Source organism: Corapipo altera, unplaced genomic scaffold (assembly GCF_003945725.1).
Source record: "Corapipo altera isolate COAL_440 unplaced genomic scaffold, ASM394572v1 133, whole genome shotgun sequence".
Lineage (NCBI taxonomy): Eukaryota > Metazoa > Chordata > Aves > Passeriformes > Pipridae > Corapipo > Corapipo altera.
This window is the reverse complement of record NW_020884939.1, coordinates 1,090,982-1,109,180: the sequence shown is the minus strand read 5'-3', so window position 1 is coordinate 1,109,180 and position 18,199 is coordinate 1,090,982. Positions and strand designations below refer to the sequence as shown.

The window sequence follows — 18,199 nt, the reverse complement described above, 5'->3', positions numbered from 1 at the left end:
TACTAATTAAAAATGTACTGGATTCAAGACAGACTCCTAGAGAATAAATGGCTATAAAGAAATAATTATGACAAGATTTTAAAATATGGACTTCTTTTCCATCACTTGAAATACTTTTGCAAGGTCATTATTGTGTCTAATGTATCGAAATAGACTGGAAGGGGACTAGGGAATGACTTATTAAACAAATGCTTGGACTTTGCTTTTTTTCAGTGCATCTGTTTAATATAAATACTAAGGGCTAAGATACTTTTCTATAGTAGTAATGCAAATTATGAGAAAAATAAGTTATCTCCTTTATTGAGATCATACAAATTACAGCTGGACCTGAACATGCTTTTCCATGCTTCCAGACGAATTTCATGTGAGGTGTTGAGTACTTAGGAATGACAAAAAGCTGTGATAGGAAATGTTTCCTCATTCTCAGCATTTATCTTGTTATTGTTGTAAGCATTATTGAAAGACAACATCTTCACTGAGGGGAAAGGGCAATGTGTGAAATGGAGGAGTACGGGAACATACTGTACCCTGAGATTTGGACTCAGTGATCTCTGTGGGTCCCTTCCAACTCAGAATATTCTGTGACTCTGTGATTATAGTTTAGGGTTCCTCTACCGTTCAGATAATATTGGCAAAGACACAAGAAAGAACAAAATGCAGAACATTCAGGCTTTTTCTTTGCTCACGGACCAGATGGGAAAAGCATTTCCTCTGTAATGCCTTCCATTAGCTAGGATTATACCTTGACTTTATAGGGCATCTTTGTTTTTAAGATATAACTAGAAATTAACAGAAACCAGGAATCAAATGACAGTTTTAATAGACTTTAGAACAGAGTGTACAAGTATAAAACACTGGTTTTGTATTTCCAAAAGTTGCAGGAAGATAGCCAGTCATTTTAAACAGTCTTCTACAAAACATATGCCAGTAGATTACATAAAAGACACTATATACAATATAAAAGAGCAGAAAACAATCCTCACTGTAAAAATAATTTAAAACAAAGTATTTCAATTTAAAATATCTCCTAGAGCACAAACTAATACATTGTGACATGCAAGTGAAAACTAAACATATTGCATTCTTTAGTGTAGCCAAATAAGAGCTGTGTTAAATTTGGACCATGAGACAACATGCCAGCATTTCCCGATGAATACAGGAGGCTGTTCTTAAATATTTATTAACTGATGTATCTTATGTTCCAAGAACAGCTACTATACATCTTCCAAAATGTAATAAATATTAAAGCAAAGTATATGAATAATCTACATTTTAGAGTTCATTTGGGCCAATGTTGAAAAAGTGGTTTAGAGAAAAATCCTGTTTCATTTACTACTGCACTGTGCAACTTTACAAAGTAGCTCTAAAGGCTTGGAAACAATCAGCACATGAACATTTGCAACACCCAGTTTTAAGGCAGCCTAGCACTTGAGACATCAGAATGGGAGAAGCCGCTTTGCTTTCCATATGTAAGGTGGAGCTACAGCAGCTGGGAAGTGACTTTCCCAGCCTGAGACCTCAAACCAGCAGGTTGTTAATCCATGTCGAGCCGCTTGGCAGCGTAAATGGAGGCTCTGGGTAGTTGAGGCAGTTTCTCCTGGTTTTGTTGCATCAAGTACAAAGGAAAAGCTTAATTTTTTGCGCCTTCTCACATGCTGGTAGAAACACTGTTCTGAACTCTGCTTCCACATTAGAGCCTTGGCAATTTATCAAATGCTATTTATAATGCAAGCTACCCTAGATGTGACTGCTGTACCCAGCGTGACAGACTCCTACTGGGGGGGATCCTTTTTGTTTAAATGCCAGATTCTAATTTCTAAGGAGCCAGGGTCAACATCGCCTTGTGTCCACAGGAAGTATTAATTCAGCAACCTAAGCATTTTCACAGCACTTCTTGATCAGTCTAAAAAACATTGGATTCCTCAAGTACTCCCTGTCTTGTTTCCATTCCACTATCTGCTCGCATTTAAGTATGTCTCAAACATACAAAGTAACTGCAAAAGCAAAAAAAAAAAATTAGCTGCCACAGTAGGTCTTAGAAAATGCCAGTGTTTAATGACAGACTAGGTGTGAATGAAAGGTTTAGCAGAAGCATAAGAAGGTTTTAAATAAACCAAAGTGTTACAAAGCAAGAGGTGTGAAAATACCATTCTTTGGTCTAAATTAGCTGTTCCCTTTATATTAGTTTAACATTCCAATGGCTTTTTCAAAACGGTTTAAAAATAATATAAGCTGAAATTTATTAAGCAAAAATATGTATTATATACATGGATGCCTGATTGGACAGATGAACTTAAAAGTGAACAGTGACAGTTGTTTAGATAATCCTGGTACCTTAAAAAAAAGATGAGTTAGTGTTGAGTGCGCAGTAATAGATTTTTATTGAAAAAGGTAAAAAACTAAGCATGAAAATCTGTTTTAGTTATTTATAAACACTACATCCTTATGGTTTTGTTGCTCTAAATTCAGACGTAAACATTCATTCTGACATGCCAAAGCTCCTAATGCTGGTGGAAAGTTCCTGTAACCAGTCAGCGATCACTTTACAACGCGTTGCTTGGATGTTCAGTCCCTGCAGCTTCATTTGTATAGGCTGATCCATCAGCTGCCGATTCATCCTGCTCGGCTCCATCTTCCCCAAAGCCAGGTTCCTCTTCCCTGTCGGGAGCATCCTCGTCCTCGATGCCATTATAAAACTCCTCGATCTCGCTCTCGTCCTCCACATCCAAGCTCTGACTGCGACATGAGCCGCTCTCGCTGCTGCTCCCACAGGAGCTGGAAGATATGATGTCGTCCTCGGAATCGGAGTAAACCTCAGCACCGTGGAAAATGTAGCGGTTGGGTGCCAGAAACAGATACTGAGTGCCTGAAACAGAATTCCAACACTCAACAAAAGGCTCAAGTAAATGATTCACACAGGATCTGTCAGACTTCTGCTTAGAAGGTATCTGCATATGTGTGTTTTTATTTTCCACAGTGAAGCTTAACTGACAGATGGGATGACACGAGAAAAGCATTTATGTCAATGTATGTGTGTTTATTACAAAGCACAAAACAAATGCTTCACCAGAAAGCTCAGTGTTCCTTCTCCCCCATCCTTTTGACACCAAAGAGCATTTATACTTAATGTTTAGCAGCTTTTTTCATCAGAACAGGCACTGCAAGAAGGAATCATCCCACTGTAAGACAAATGTCTAACACAGAGGAGATGATTCAGCTGCTGGAGGGCAGACGTCCCTCCACTGCCTGTGGAATGAACCTTGGGGCAGATAGAAACTGTTACTTGCTTAAAATTAACCCAGGTGACACCAGTCCACCTCAAAATTATTACATTAACAAGTGTCAGTCAGGGTTTTTTCATGGGAAATATTCACAGCTAGATTTCCATTACCCATGACAGAATGGGAACCCCTGCACAGAATATGTGACAAAGTCTGAAACCAGCCTTTGCTCTGGAACATTGCAATTTCATACCTAACCCCTCACATCAGTTAAGAGATTGGAGGGCTTTCTTGGAAAGCCTAAAGTTTCCTTCAAAATGTGCCTCACTCCAGCTGTGAGACTTGCTTTCAGCTGCTGTCATGGCTTCATCTTTCAGCTCTACTGCCATACCAAATCATGACCTAGTGTGAGCAGCTTCTGAACACCTGAGGATCAAACCAGTTTTTCTGAAAATGCATTTCAAAGTGCTGGAAATGGATTTATTTTTTGATACTTACCTTCAGCCTCCTAAACCTTGGTCTTTTAAGTAAGGATGTAATCACTGATTGTAAAACCTATTATGAAATACAAAACCCATTTCCTATCGGCTTCTCCAAAAGAAATAAATGGTACAATGAGAGTTATGTAGACACTTGTCTGAACAAAACTAACCACCAAAACCCACTTACTCCCTCAAGAGTAACTTATTTATTGCTTTAAAGTAAGTCTAGCATAAACATCTCTTCCAAAAAAATGCAAAATACTGAAATGACTTAACACTTACCATCCAGCCTTTTGCTAATCTGTTCTTTTGCAGATCTGTTTACCCAGCACTTCTTCAATATTTCATTCTTTTCCTTATTTTCTCCGTTGTTAGATCCATTTTCCTTCATTGTTTCAGAGTTCATTTGCTCGCTAGCAGGATTTTCGGGGTTTTCTGACGACGTCTGTGTGTCCTGAAGCTTCTCCTCTGAGCAGGTCCATTTAGTTTCGGAGGCAAGCTCACAGTTTTCTACCTTACATTCAGGTGGGTGTTCTGAAGACACCACTGCAGTATCTGGTGGAGTCATTCTTCCTGGTGAGCTGGAGCCTTCAGAAATGTTCAGAGGGGTAGGCGGTAGCTCAGCCGAGAGCACTTCGAGCTCCTTGTGCGGTCGTGGAGGCTTTTCTGTTATTTCTGACAGTTTTACCGAGTTGTAGCAAAGTTTTGTGTATTCACTACCCAGCCTTTGACATAATTCATTAATAATAACGTCACAGTCTCCGAGAAGCTCCACGTCGAAGTGTAGATGAGGCAAAGGTTCCCTATTAATTAAGATCTGAGGCACTTCATGGGGGATGGAACCTATGCACAGAAAAGAGAATTCAAAGGGAGTCACTCCAGCTTTACTTTCATCAGAGATCTTAGAAAGCTTGACTCCTCAGGCTTCTCTTTACCTTCCCTTGCAACAGGACCAAATTAGCCAGATCAGGAAGAAGCCAAGCAAATCCCAAATTTAACAACAGCAGTCTGAGGTCCAGTGCTCTCTGTAGCCTGCTTAGACAATATTTTTCTTCCTGTTTTTTCCAGTTAATATTCCTCAATCATTGAGAAACACATGCACAGAAATAATGACTCTAGTAATGTTTGGTCAAGTGTTAAAGATTAAAATTAGTACTATAATCTCTTAGAATTATGTTGATTTCATGCATTTGTTTTATTACTTAAGTGAACATGAGGAATATACCAATGGTAAATTACACCCCTTTAATTAAGTCAAAATATTTCCAGGTTGTACAGGGTTGTTCAACCCATTTCTGACGTTTAGGCTTCCCAAACCCACGAGGTTTGATGACCTAGCATGGACTCCTCACAGACCAAACTAATGAAATCTACTTCTAAGGCACAGAAAGAGCAGTGGTTTGTATAGCAGAGGGAAACTTTCCAGTCCTTATGCAATTCCCATCAGCCTAAACACTGGGCTCTGCCTCTTGTACAGTGAAGAGGCTGTTCCTGCAAAGGCTGTGGGTGAGTTACTGGTCCCAGTTAGCAGATGCTAAGCACATGTCCTTCTCAGGCTTACATGTGAAGAGAATTTCTTTAGTACCAGTAAGTCTTTCACTCAGTAGACAAATAAATCACCTGTAATGGTAATTTCTCAGCCTTCCTGAAAGGCATTTTCCTGTAACATATATTAGCAGAGATGTTTTTCCACATCACTTTAAAAGCTAAGGACGCAAGTGGTGACACGCTATACTATGCCCACTCTGTGCCACTTAATAGTGACTTTAAAATAAGCTACAATTCACATACCTAATGTGCCTGATCTGATTTTTTTGATACTCCATTTAGGTCTTTTGAGATGACTCCTTTCTAAATCTTTCAAGTAACTATGGAAGCATATTGCAAGCAGGGAGAGAAATTAACTGAGTCTTAGAACAAAGTCATTCAAGTTTTACAAGAGTACTTTTTCAGATTATCATTTCATTTCCTTGAGATCTACCTGGACTATAGCAAAAGCACTTAAAATTTGCTACTTTCTCTATTCTGCATTTCAGCTTTACATAGTAAAGCAGCTTTCATCTTACTTGATGCTTAATCAAGTTCCCTCACTGAAAAGAGCCGAAAGCGTTCCTTAGCTTCTCAGCTCCTAACTGAGAATTTCACTTTTGATTCAAACTTTTGGAAGAAAATACTACCAGAGATAGTCACTTACTTGGAATCAATGCTACTGGTCTTACTTTCAGCGAAGACCCAATGACAATGAGGAGATCAACTTCGTTTTTGTCGTACTTCATGGCCCGGTGGAACTGCTCGGGTAAGTTCTCCCCGAAGAACACAATGTCGGGCTTCATGATGGCGAGCGGCTCATCGGGGGGGCACCTGGGACATCGGGGCACAACCTGCACCACAACACCACCTGTTACTGCAGGACGAGGCTGTGCCTTGGAAAAGGTCAGGTTTAGGCATTTCACAGAGACTTGGCAAAAGACAGGGAAGTTTCAGTGATATTTCCTCATCCCGTTTTTCTGTGGATGTACAGACAAGCACATTCCTTACTCTAGCCTGCAGAGGGAAATAAAGCTACAGCAGGAATAAAGAGGGAGAAACCAGGCAGATCTACAGCACAGTTCTTATCTGACAGTTAAGCCGAAGTCCAGAAGTCATGCTCAGCACCAACAGGCAATCCCCTCCCATTTGATAGGAACGTATATTCCTTGGTATAATCAGAGCAAAAACTTAGGTTTCCCTGTCACTTTCCATTCAAAACAAAGCCCTTCCTACTCAGTCTATTGTAGAGCTTTACCTCTAGTTTCTCCTCCAAAAGGGCACGAGTGTTATACACACAAAGCAACAGGGCACTGTGGCAGGCAGCTGGCTAAAAGCAGACAGGATGAGAAAAGGACAGAACTTTTCTTTGGTCTCCATTTAAAACTTTTCCAATTCCTCCAAAAACAGAGCAGAATCCTCATTTGCTGACAGAAGTGGATGAGAGTTATGTTTGCGAAGAATAGACTCCCTTTCCTCCTGAAAGCAGAGGGTTTTCTGATCTTTGGGACCTCTTTCAACTCTTTCTTATCTTAAGACTTTTTCAGAGAGAAGAGAAGCAAGAAGGTGAGTGATAGATCTGCTACAGACAATACTTCAGTTACTACTCAGCAATTTCCCTTTTAAATAGTTCAAGTCTTCTCAGCTATAGTGTTAAAATATGATGCTCCAGAATAAATCTAAGGAGCTAAATGTAGCTGCAATCCTATAGCAATCACCACAACCTATAAATTAGAGCTATAAAGGTGTAAAGAGATGGATATTACCTACTGTAATATGAAAATATCTGATAACTGACATTTAATTGCACAAGAAGTCCCTCTTGTACAGAGAACAGCTGCAGAAAAAAATAATATAGAATGCAGAAAGTTTAAATCAAAGAATTAGTTCTATGGATGCCTGCAGTGGGACAGAAGACAATACTCTCCAAATGAGAAAACATCACAAGTAGAAGGCTTTCTCTAGTGTCAAAGGACCTTTCCCAAAATTTAAGTCTTTGAACAAAGAAACCTTGTGGGAGGGATGCCTAAGAAGCAATATGGCACAAGAGCTAGAGGAAACCTTCACCCTGTACCCAAGCTAAATAGCATCCAGTAACCCCACACTTAAGGGAAACCAACTAAAGAATTCCCCAAAAAGGAGCAGATGGCTAGAATGAATATTGAACTTCTTCCTCTGATCTTTACATATTAGGAAAAAAGCTTATACAAACAGCTTATACTTTTCTTAAGATTTTTCCCCTGCTATCTCTTTTGTTGATGTCAGTGATGCCTTTGCACTTTCGGAAGGTTACAGAGGGTAAATAATTTGCTCTGTGTTAGGAGGAAGATAAAATGAAGACCTCTGACTTCTGATTTAAAAAGACCAAGTAATACTAACTCTGTTTCCATCATTTCTCACAGCAAGTCCAGTGACTTGAGACTTAGTGGATCTCTGTCCCTATTGAAATTATCCAAGTCACTGTAATGACCCCTAAATGCATTTCAACGCTACACTACTCACCAGCTTTTCTCTGCTAATCCTCAAGAGGTCATCAGTAAAGGGGGAGATTTATTCCAAGAGCTGAAATTGATACCAAGAAGTTAAAGCTACAAAACTGGCCACTCAGTTGCCTCTAATAGGGTCCTCTTTCCATGGAGAAGCAGCTCCCCCAAACCCCCACCATCTCTGCTGATGCATTTCTCTAACTGAAGAGAAATGGAGTTTCTCACTATTGATGTTACCCATATATTAAAAATGAGATTAGTAAAGATTACACTGGCTTAAGAATAGCCAAAAACTGGTGCATGTTTTCCAATTCTTGGGCCCTTTCCTCCTAAATCTGAGACCCTTTTACCAGTTCTTGAAGCTGCCAAAAATAGCCAAAAGTAAAAGTGATATTTTTGGAAGTGACTGACAGTTGTTTTCCTTGGATGTTCTGTGTGCTTTATACCTGCTGCTGTTTCTCATCCAGAAGGATGGTTGTATACAAGAGGGAATCATTCTACAGCACTGTATCTCCAAAGGGGCAAATGAAAGAAGAGCAGCATTTGTCTAAACAGATGATCTCAAACAATTCTCAGTCTGTAACCTGCTGAAAGGAAATCCTGGCAGAAAGATGTTGGCCAGAGCAAAGGACAAGTATTTCTAGGGGAAAACTAAGGACCTGGGGCCATGTATAACTGAACTTCCAAGCTGTGGAGGACAGCAGAGACTAGAACCTGGACTATCCATTGGGAGCCAGGAGCCAAAACCATTTTTGTCAAGGGGGATTTGTTAGAGAACAGAGCTGTTGAAATGAACAGTGTTTTGTTTTGTAAGTACAGAAAAGGCTTCCTTTGATACATCAGGAACCAAATTCTGTATTTTAGAGAGGCAACAGCCAAAGATGCTGCATAGCACTGGGTTGAGAAATGCGGGCTATGGAATAAAGATAATGATGGTAAATAGAATTTTTTTTTCAGGTATAAAGGAGGAAAGACATGTTTTCTTTCAATTGCTCTATTTCGTATTTTGTGAAATTGTATTTAGCAATGCCCATATTTATTTGCATTATGAAAACAGTTCAGTATCACAGCCAGGGCCTGCCCTGGGAAGATGTACCTGGCAACAGTACTGCAAGATCAGAGCTGAGAGACTGAGTGTAAGAAGCTCCTTGAGGCTCATCTTGTGTGAGAGAACCCTCTTTGGGCACATCAGGCAGAAGAATTGCTACAGGCTGCATCTCTCCACTGCCTGGCACTGCCATTCCTGACCCCTGGCACAAGTTTGGTTCAGCATACGAACACCCAATGGTTCAAGTGGTGCTTGGAAAAGTAGACTAACAATCCAAACAGAAAATTACAACATGCTTAGGAGGAAGAAAACCTAAACTCCAGCCAGCTGGCTTTGAAGGCAAAGGAGCAGCAAACATCTGTAAGATAAAAAGTTCTCAAAAATAATACTCTTAATAACAAAGAAAACTATATTTCACATTCAATATTTCAGTGTTACAAGGCTTCAGGCTTATGAGATTCACCTTTCTCAAAGCTTTAACTCAAAACAACTCTTCTGAAATGCTTTCATTGAGCTCTGTTTTAAATGTGATACCTGAAGGATTTACATCCCTTTAGACGTTTCTCGTCTAAAGTTGCAAATGTGGACTCTAGAGCATTTATCAAAAACACACAAGCCTGCAGAAAGAGTCCCCTTTCATTTGTATAAACAAGATCTTTTTGATCACAGAACCATCACCTCTGTTCCTTCAAAAGAAGAGGAAGAAAGGCAAAGAGGGTCTTGCCAAGTCAAAGGTTCATCTGCTCTGACAGAACAGAACCAACTCCTGCATGGCCCCAGGGCACTTCACACCCACACATGGGGAGTTCGGACCATGGAATAGTACAGGAGTCCCAAAAAGCAACAGCCAGCAGCTCATTTGATCCTTGCTCAGCACCTGCTCTGTGGTTAGCAATCTCTCCATGCATCAGCTGCTGTTTAAACACATTTTTAGCACAGGTAAATGCTCAAAGAGCAGCCAATGTTATAAAAGGCTAAGACTGCTTTCTCTGTGTGACTGAGAGTTCAGGTTAACACAAAACAAATATAAATCCAAGTTTCTACTACTTACCATTTAGCCTCTCCTTTTCTCAGAGGTGTCATTAAAAATAGACTCTTAAGGTTTTGTTCTGATTTTTCCCATTACCTAATTTTTGCAGTACAGTATTTTAGCATACTTTTAGATACCAGAGGAAATGCTAAAATTCTCTGAATATGCAAAGATATGGAGCCTTCTAGAAGCAGATCTTTTAAGCAATCCCAGTGTGATATTTTGGGGTTTGGTTTTTTGAGAGAAAAGTAAGTTTTACTTACTTATTATTAGAAAGATGCAGTGAGTTAAAGTGAATTTTTTACCTGATTGAAAATATCTCCTCGAACAACTTCACAATCAACTTTGTATTTACAGATCAGGCAGGAAGCTGTTGCAAAGGAACCTGAGGGGAAAAACCAGTATGGTAGAATCAGGATTTTCAGTCATTCGGATTTGGTCTTTTTGCCCAAGCTGTTTTGACACAAAGGCTGTTATATTGCAGTGCTACAGAAATCAAGCATTAAAAAAAGTAATGTAAAATTATGGAGATACTTGTAACACTAAAATTCGTTCTTCTAGATGTTAGTCAGCAGAAATCTTGTTTTAAGAGTAGCTTAAAGTAATAATTCAGACCTTTATACAGCATGTTAGGGACATGCTTGTCAGGCTAGCAGACCTAACCCTCTCTGAGGCATCTGTTGCTAACCACTTGCAACTCTATTACGTGAATTACTTTTCACATCAGAAGGACTTGACCAACAAGTTTGCTGCCCCATGCACAAGCCATGCATAGCCAGCAGGCCACGGCCTCCAAACACTCAGCTACAGCAGTGGCAAGGAATACAGTCTAATTCCAGATGTATTGGTTGAATGCAAGAGCCATTTTAAATTCAGAAAATGCATCTCAGACACCAATTTTCACAGCAGAAACTTTACTGTATGTCTGCAGTGAGAAATGGGTCCAAAGGTTCACGTGTGAAGTCCCCAAATCACTGCAAGGTTCCTTTTTAACTACTCGCGATTAACTAGCCACTGCCACAGCCAGAGAAAAAAGGTAGAATAAATACAGCAGTATTAAGTGTATTAACCCTTACATAAGTGTTTCAGTTTCTCCTTAGCCACTACCATTAGTCAAAGATCATTTGGTAAAGAACAGCAACTGTATGTCTGATAAAGCTTGATGTGCTCGAAACAACCTTTACTAATTCCCAAAGGCTTCAAAATCTCAAAGTGCCTAGCATGTTTTTAAAGAATCTATTTAATTTAAAGTCACCTTACACAGGACATACACTAAAGATGGTCTGCAGTCTCATCACTGCAGTGTGCAACCAGAAAAACGGGGAGCTTGAGCAGTGATGTGCCTTACAAATAGGACAACACTGGTTTTAGACAATTCATCTGCCAGAAGTTTACTAAATGATCCAAACGTGCCCTTTAACAACTAATTTTCTGCATCCTTTCCTTAAAAATGAATCTTTGGACTTTCAGCCTGACATATGCAAGTCCTTGGAAATGGAAAGCCTATTGAGCAACTGAAGCAATTCCACTTCGTTTGGCATCATAGTTACAGTGTGGGTGACACTGAAGGTGTAACAAGATGATCTTCAGTTCACCTGAACTGGTGATTAACTCACAGTGTTTTATACGAGGTGAAGTCACTGAAGTGTCAGAATATTTCAAGATTTCAGTGGAATGGAACCTAAATAAAGAGACAGGTAACAGCCAGATTCCCATTTCATTGACAGGTAGTGAGAGGGACCTGTGACAAGACTGATTTCCACACTATGTTCTTATACAGATCAAGAAGCACCAAATGCAGTTTAGAAGTTGTGGTCTAAACTTGTGCAAAGAGAATGTGGATCTTCACTGATACACAGACACCACTGTTTACCAAGCTCAACTTCTGAAAGAAGTATTCCCATTTAAAACACTTCTAATTTAAATACTTCAGCTACCCAAAAAGAAATTTCAACATTTTAAAAGCAGAATGTTTGTTGGCAAGAGACAGGAATTCAAGGGAAAAAAAGTTAAATTCCAGCAGCAGTTACCTTGTCACGTGCATCAGTCAGAACAATTCCTACATGTAAAATAAGTGAAACTAAACCCACTAACCATGACACTGTATTATCCTTTGGATTCCTGCAACCTGTTCCAGTGTGTCTATGTTCTGAGTATAGTTGCGAAGTAGTTTTCCTTCTTTATCCATCAAAGCTATGAACTTGTGACAGAGAGACGGCTGGAATTGTCCTGGATAGATTTCCTAGGGAATTCAGAAGCACATTAGAAAAGTGTAGAGAGATACATGGTGTCTTTATTTTAACGGCAGCATTTCACACTGAGCTAAATCCTGTCACCACTGATCATGTCAGCAGTTCGTGCTGTCACTCCCTGGGCACTTTCCCATTGCTCTGGATCCAACCCTTCCTTCCACAGCTCAGCTCCTGATCACATCAAGGTGAACTGCTCTTTGCAAGTTGGTATTTTGTTCTTTACACAGCATAAAAGCAACATTTAGATCTCTTTCTGGTTTTGATAATTCTGGAATAGGAAAGCTTTGTTTTCCTTTTGAAGTGTCAAGTAACATCAATGTTTGTAAATTGAAACACATATTCTGATGGACAGGAGAAGAAGAATTTAAAAAGTTTAAAAAAAAAATTATCAGCTTAATTGGATTTGGGCTTTTCTGCCAAAACCTATGTATAGACAGGCTTTAAGTATGTTGATTTTTTTGCTTGCTATGGCATTTTTTTGTTTTGTGGTCTTTGGGGGGGCTATTTCGTGGTTCTAGGTGTGTGTGTGCTTTTTAATATTAAAAACCGAAGGAACTGATTATACTAATGAGCATCAAAATATGGTTATCTGGATAGGAAGCTTTCAGAGAATGCACTACATTTTCTTTTTCAATCTTTGTAATGTAACAGAGCAGTAGTAAAAATTGTGAGCAAAGGGAAGGACGAGTGAGCACAACTAGCGGCGATTGATTTTCACAAGTCCTTACTGGTCCTGTAGAAATTCTTGTATTTTGAGTTTGATTTTGTTTTGTTCCAAGGAAATTGCAGACTGTATGCAATGGGGTTTTTTTGTTTCACATATGACTACAGCTTCTACAATTCCTTCTTGTCTAGGAGATGTACTTGCTGCTTTTGAAAGTGTTTAATATCACTAATATCTTTTCAACTATCTAGAATGGTTGTGTGTATCATGAACTTCCAACAGGAACAGTAAAAACAAGCTTAAAGAATAAAAAAAAAAGAAAGAATGTTGCTAAATACTTCTAGTTTTATATCTGCTTTATGCATTTTAATCTTGTTATCCGTCTTTGCTGGCCAAGAACTGCTGGAAAACCATACCTTTGCGAACTTAAAGAAGGGTCTGGGATCCTTTCTGAAATATTCTATATCAAACATTGCTTGAGGATCTGGAAGGTCTGGGAAGTCTACAGCAAGGCGTGCATAGATGCCATCTCTGGATCTAAAGTCAGGTATTCCACAAGACACAGACACCTGAAACACAGTTTTGCAATCTGAAGTAAGTGAAACTACATATAGGGCTATAAAGAGCTGCTGTGATAAAAACTCCGGGAAACCACACTTCTGTATGCTCAGAGACATTAAGAACAAAACCACTCTGGGTTCTCTGTATTTATTTTTCTTTCCTTTTTTTTCTTTTTTTTTTGGGAGAGTGGGGGGACAATATAACAATTCCCAAACCACAAGCAGGGGAAGCAGCACAGAAACACAGTTTGTTTACCACTTGCGTTTACCACTGGAACTTTTGTAAAATGTGAACAAAAGTTTTGAATATTGTTGCATTAAATTTCTTTAGTAAGCATTCACTCATCTGCCAGCTCAGGCCTAGAAAAGGTGGTTGATATTTTTAATTTTTTTTCGTGCTAACACAGTAACACAATAGATTCTTACTTTTGAAGGATAAACTTCTTTTGATAAAAATTGTTTATTAATAAATATTGTTTATCAAAGCATTGTAGTAGTCAATAAGGAGTAATATTATTGTCTCAGACTACCTCAAAATACCATGGGAAGAGGAGGAGAAACAGGTGTATGAAAGTATTGAGAGCAAGACAGCAAGACTGGGTAACAAGAATAGCAGTGCTCTTTGAAAAACTGATCTGAATCGTGTCATACCATCTGTGTGTGAACAACAGAAGCAAAAAATGATCTGGTACACAGGTAAGAGCTGCAAATGTGCAACAGTTCAGAAGCATTCTTTAGTAAAACAGTGAGAAACCCTGTTCCCATCATAGAGCAGCACATACTAAAAGTAACAGTCTACTGAAATCTGATCAAACTCTCCTTATGATCCTCCCCCTGCCAACTCTTTTTTTAATTTTCAAGTCTCGTTCTTCTATTCCCTCGAGTTCCACCTGGTATTTTAAGAGATCCACTGAGATTTTATTTAAAAAATCATTACCTTTGTTTGAAATGAAAAAATGACTAGATAGGAAATGTTCTGGACAGGTTCTTATTCCATAACCATTTTGCTTGAAAGCAACTGTTTAAGAGTTTAAATGTCCAGTAATTTTTTGTTAGGAGAGATGGTGTAATTTCCAGCTTGAGCTCCAGTCCTTCCCATGGCCAGCTGTGCCTCCTCTTCCCACCCAGCACAGGGACATGGTCCCATCATCTCCATGCTGCAGGAAAGTATTTAACCCACCTGTCTGCCTAATTTCACACAGCCATTGCAGGAATACATACCCCAGCTCCAGTCAAGACCATTATCTTTTTGCACTCCTGTAGAAGTTTCACAGCATCATCAATGGTATTAATATCTTTCCTTTTTTTCCTTTTTGGTGGCTCTGAAAGGATGTTTATCACAATTTGCCACAGAGTCATATCATCCAGTTCAGGGGGGGGGATTGTTTCTGGCAGCAGGTCCTTCAGAATCGTCCGTGGGTCTGTACCCAACATGAGGTGCTGCTGAACAAAAGTGTAGGGACCTAAAAAATTAAAAAAAAAAATAAAAAATTAAAACTGATTCAAGTAACTCAGATGATTTTGGTCATTGTTACATTTATTAATGCTTGCTACTACAGTTTTATGAATCCAATTTAATGCTCCATTCATCAAAATTCCTGTATGTTTTGGTCTAAATTCTGAAGTGATAGGGCAGCTAAGAATTTTATTTATTTACCATTATTTTGTGTTAATCCATGAAGGATTTCATAGAAAGTCAGTCAAGGTAGAAATCCCATTTCAAAGCAAACTTAATGGCTTTTAGAGGTGCACTTATGTAGCAATAGGGTTTTCACGCTGCGTCTCCATTTTATGACTTCATCTGTATTTTCCCAACATTTGGTATTTACAGGAATAAGTTGAAGAGATGACAAACACAGATATAACCTTCTAGTGGTACCATAAACCATCACTTTAATAGACAAATAGGACCCAGCAATCCATGGAATTTGTTGTTCTTTTGATCATCTAACAGTAATTATTTCACACATGACCTCCTAACACCATCAAATCAATCCTTCCAGAAACACTCGAGATTACGGCTGTAGAAGGAAAATAGGTACATCTTAAAAACCTAAACTGACAGGACTCAAATAGCCATCACTAAGGCAAGTTACATATAAAGAAAACAAATGTTATACAGTATTTACCCAAAAGGTACTAACAGCGATCCCATAAGGAGGGATCAGCAAAGGCAACACATGGGCAGGTTTTAAGTGGAATATTGTATTCTCACAATGTGTTTCCTTGCAGCTATTCTTGTCAATACTGGCAGAACCAATGCTGTGGGTATTATCACACCTCCAAGTTCCAACCCCACTGCCCCCTGGAAACCACTGTTCCTCACAGATCTGGCCCCTGTGCAAGGCAGGAACTTTGTACAGAGTTCCCAGTGGCCACCCTTCTCCATTGCTAATGCGCAAAACATATGCAAGCTAATAATTCCCAAACTGATGTCACAGTCAATCTGCAGGGCTCACTCTCCTAAAAATCACACAGGAATCCTCTTCTTGTTCCTTAAAGAATACTAAATAAATAGGGTAGGAGTATGGCATAAACCAGTTCAATTTAGTGAGTCTGTGTATGCTTTTAATAGGGAACATAGTGGGATTTCTACTGAAGGTAAAAAACCAAGGCATTGACAATTTTAATCAAAATACAGCACGTTTCAACAGGTTCATTTTTAAACTCCTTAAATAGCATACAGATACAGTAAACAACACTAAGCTGCTCAGAAGCGCTAATTGCCAATTTTTTTTGCAACAGATAAAACTGTTTGCATTCTGGGGAGAATTAAGTAACTGTTCAGAGGCAGAGAGCATCTAAGAACATCATACAGGCATCTACCTATACGTGGTCTTGGGGTCCAGTCACTAGAACTTGCGTGTGAGGCTCTGTCGTCTTCGTCGCTGTCGCAGGAGTGAAAGCCGTTGGCTATGATTTCATCGCTGAGGAGGAAGTTATCTGCAAGACAGCACAGCCAGGAGGGTCACACCCCACCCAAAGGGCACAGGTATATCACTAAATACAGCACAGAAATTCCAATGTGGTTGCAATGAGCTGTGCTCAGGCACAGAAAATGCTTTTCAAGCCATCAGTAGATTCACTGCTAGATTTGCCATCTTAACGCTGGGCTAAGGTGGGCTGGGTTCTGACCTTGGTGAAACTTCATTCTGTAAAGTGTTGGGCATTATGGATATTGCATCTTAGAAAAAATCCAAATGTTTCAAAAGTATAATTAAAAATCCTTTTCTCTTAGAATTCTCACTGAATTCGGGTCATTGGAAAACTGGGTAAAATGTAAACATGTCACTATTATAGACTGATCTTTGACTAGGTTTTAAGAGCATTTTAACAGCATTTTGAAAGAAGTCCACAAATTCGTGTTTGATACAATCAAGTTACATAATTCTGTGAGGGTGTTACCTTGCAGTTGAGCTGCAGGTGACCACATATCCACTTTATTTCAGTTATGACACGAAATGTGCTCCCTTGGACCACCTTCATTAATTTAATCTCGTCCATTTGCCCCTGCAGCTGGGTTTGAATCAGTGCCAGAGTCACCTCAGCTCAGCCTGTGGCCTTAAGCCAGAGTAACTCAGTCTAACTCCATCCTGGATCTCCATGAAGGAGTCCAAAGGAGAACGAGACACTTGTCTTGCAGCATGTGCTACTGAGCTCACATTGGAGAGGAAATCTAAATTCTAACCTGAGCAGCTTCCTAGAATTTAGATTACTAAACCTTTTTATTATTTGCTTTATTAGAAATAGCCACAGCACCTGTAGCTTAGTTTTTTGAAAATCTAAGATATGAACAAAGAACAACAAATTTCAGTCATGCTCTTTCAAGCAAAGCATCACTATAACAGTTTTCAGTCTCTATCTGAAGAATCCCCTACGCTAGCTGTTACTTCACGTGATTCTTAAATAAAAAACACCACAAAACACCAACATTTTTTTATTCAGAGGTCATGCTGTCCTTTCCCTTGTTGGCATAAATACTTTATTCTGATTAGAACGGAAAGAGGTCGAGGACAGAAATTTGCTATGTGTTCTTGCTGACTTGTTCTTCTGAGGCCACAGGTGCTCTTGGACATTACTCTATTATTAATCTACATAATTTACAGCATTTCACTTCCACCTCCTTATGCATGATGTCAGTGAACACATTAAGCATTATGGAAAAGGAAAAAGTGGATTAGTACACATCAATAACTGTGAGGTGCAAGTTTAACTAAAATGACCTTTATGGTTTCTGTATAAAGAATCAAAGCTACATTGTGAAAGACTTGTCACATACAGGCCACAGTATCTGGGATTTAAGAAACAGTCACAGATACAAGCAGGCTAACGTAAGTTTAACTTGTAACAATCCCTGTGTATTAATTTGATTCCTCAAAGGGCTAAAAGGAATAATGCTTGCCAGAACGAAGCCAGCCACAGCAAAGCACGCCTGAGAATCGGAGGGACCTGAGCAAAAAGGCTTCACATAAGGCACTGGTAAGAGATCATCAGCTTTGGTCTGCACTGTTCCAATGGAGTTTTTAAATACCGAGGCTGTTCCTCATTTATCCTATAGCTCCATTCCTCTTACAAAGGCAGAAGTTTTTCTGTAGAGTTTTACTATCGAGTTAAAGGAAAAATATCTTTAACTGCATTCCAGGATAAAATGTAAAGACTTTACTGGCAGAATGCAGTGTCTGATACCTTTTAATAAGTCTTCCCAAAGCACTGCTCAAAAAAAAAAGCCAAGATGAACATCAACAACAAAACCTAATCTGTTTGCAGTGTGAGGTGCTTTCACACTGATGCTCCCCACCAGTAAGCTTAAAAACGTTATCTGAAAGAAAACTTTTTAGAAAGATTATAGTTTAGTTTCGTGTCACAGTCACTGAAATCTTAACCAAGAGTGTCACTCAAAGTTATTTAAAGAACCGGTCAAGACTGCTG

At 39.2% G+C, this 18,199-nt stretch overlaps 1 protein-coding gene and 1 long non-coding RNA gene across 2 annotated transcripts; one reads left to right on the top strand and one right to left on the bottom strand.

Annotated features, from left to right (window-relative positions):
* Nucleotides 1–803: 803 nt before the first annotated feature.
* Nucleotides 804–16,222, bottom strand: SIRT1 (sirtuin 1). The gene is made up of 8 exons (XM_027661046.1): nt 16,097–16,222; nt 14,492–14,733; nt 13,127–13,279; nt 11,889–12,036; nt 10,100–10,179; nt 5,898–6,084; nt 3,986–4,546; nt 804–2,866 (listed from the first exon to the last, which is right to left on the bottom strand). Exons 2-8 carry the CDS (start codon nt 14,702–14,704, stop codon nt 2,544–2,546), a joined length of 1,665 nt encoding a protein of 554 aa, XP_027516847.1. The 5' UTR covers nt 14,705–14,733; nt 16,097–16,222; the 3' UTR covers nt 804–2,543.
* On the top strand, nt 5,889–8,144 carry LOC113955488. The gene is made up of 3 exons (XR_003530583.1): nt 5,889–5,999; nt 6,641–6,796; nt 7,633–8,144. It is a non-coding gene; the product is annotated as an uncharacterized LOC113955488 (long non-coding RNA).
* Nucleotides 16,223–18,199: the final 1,977 nt, after the last annotated feature.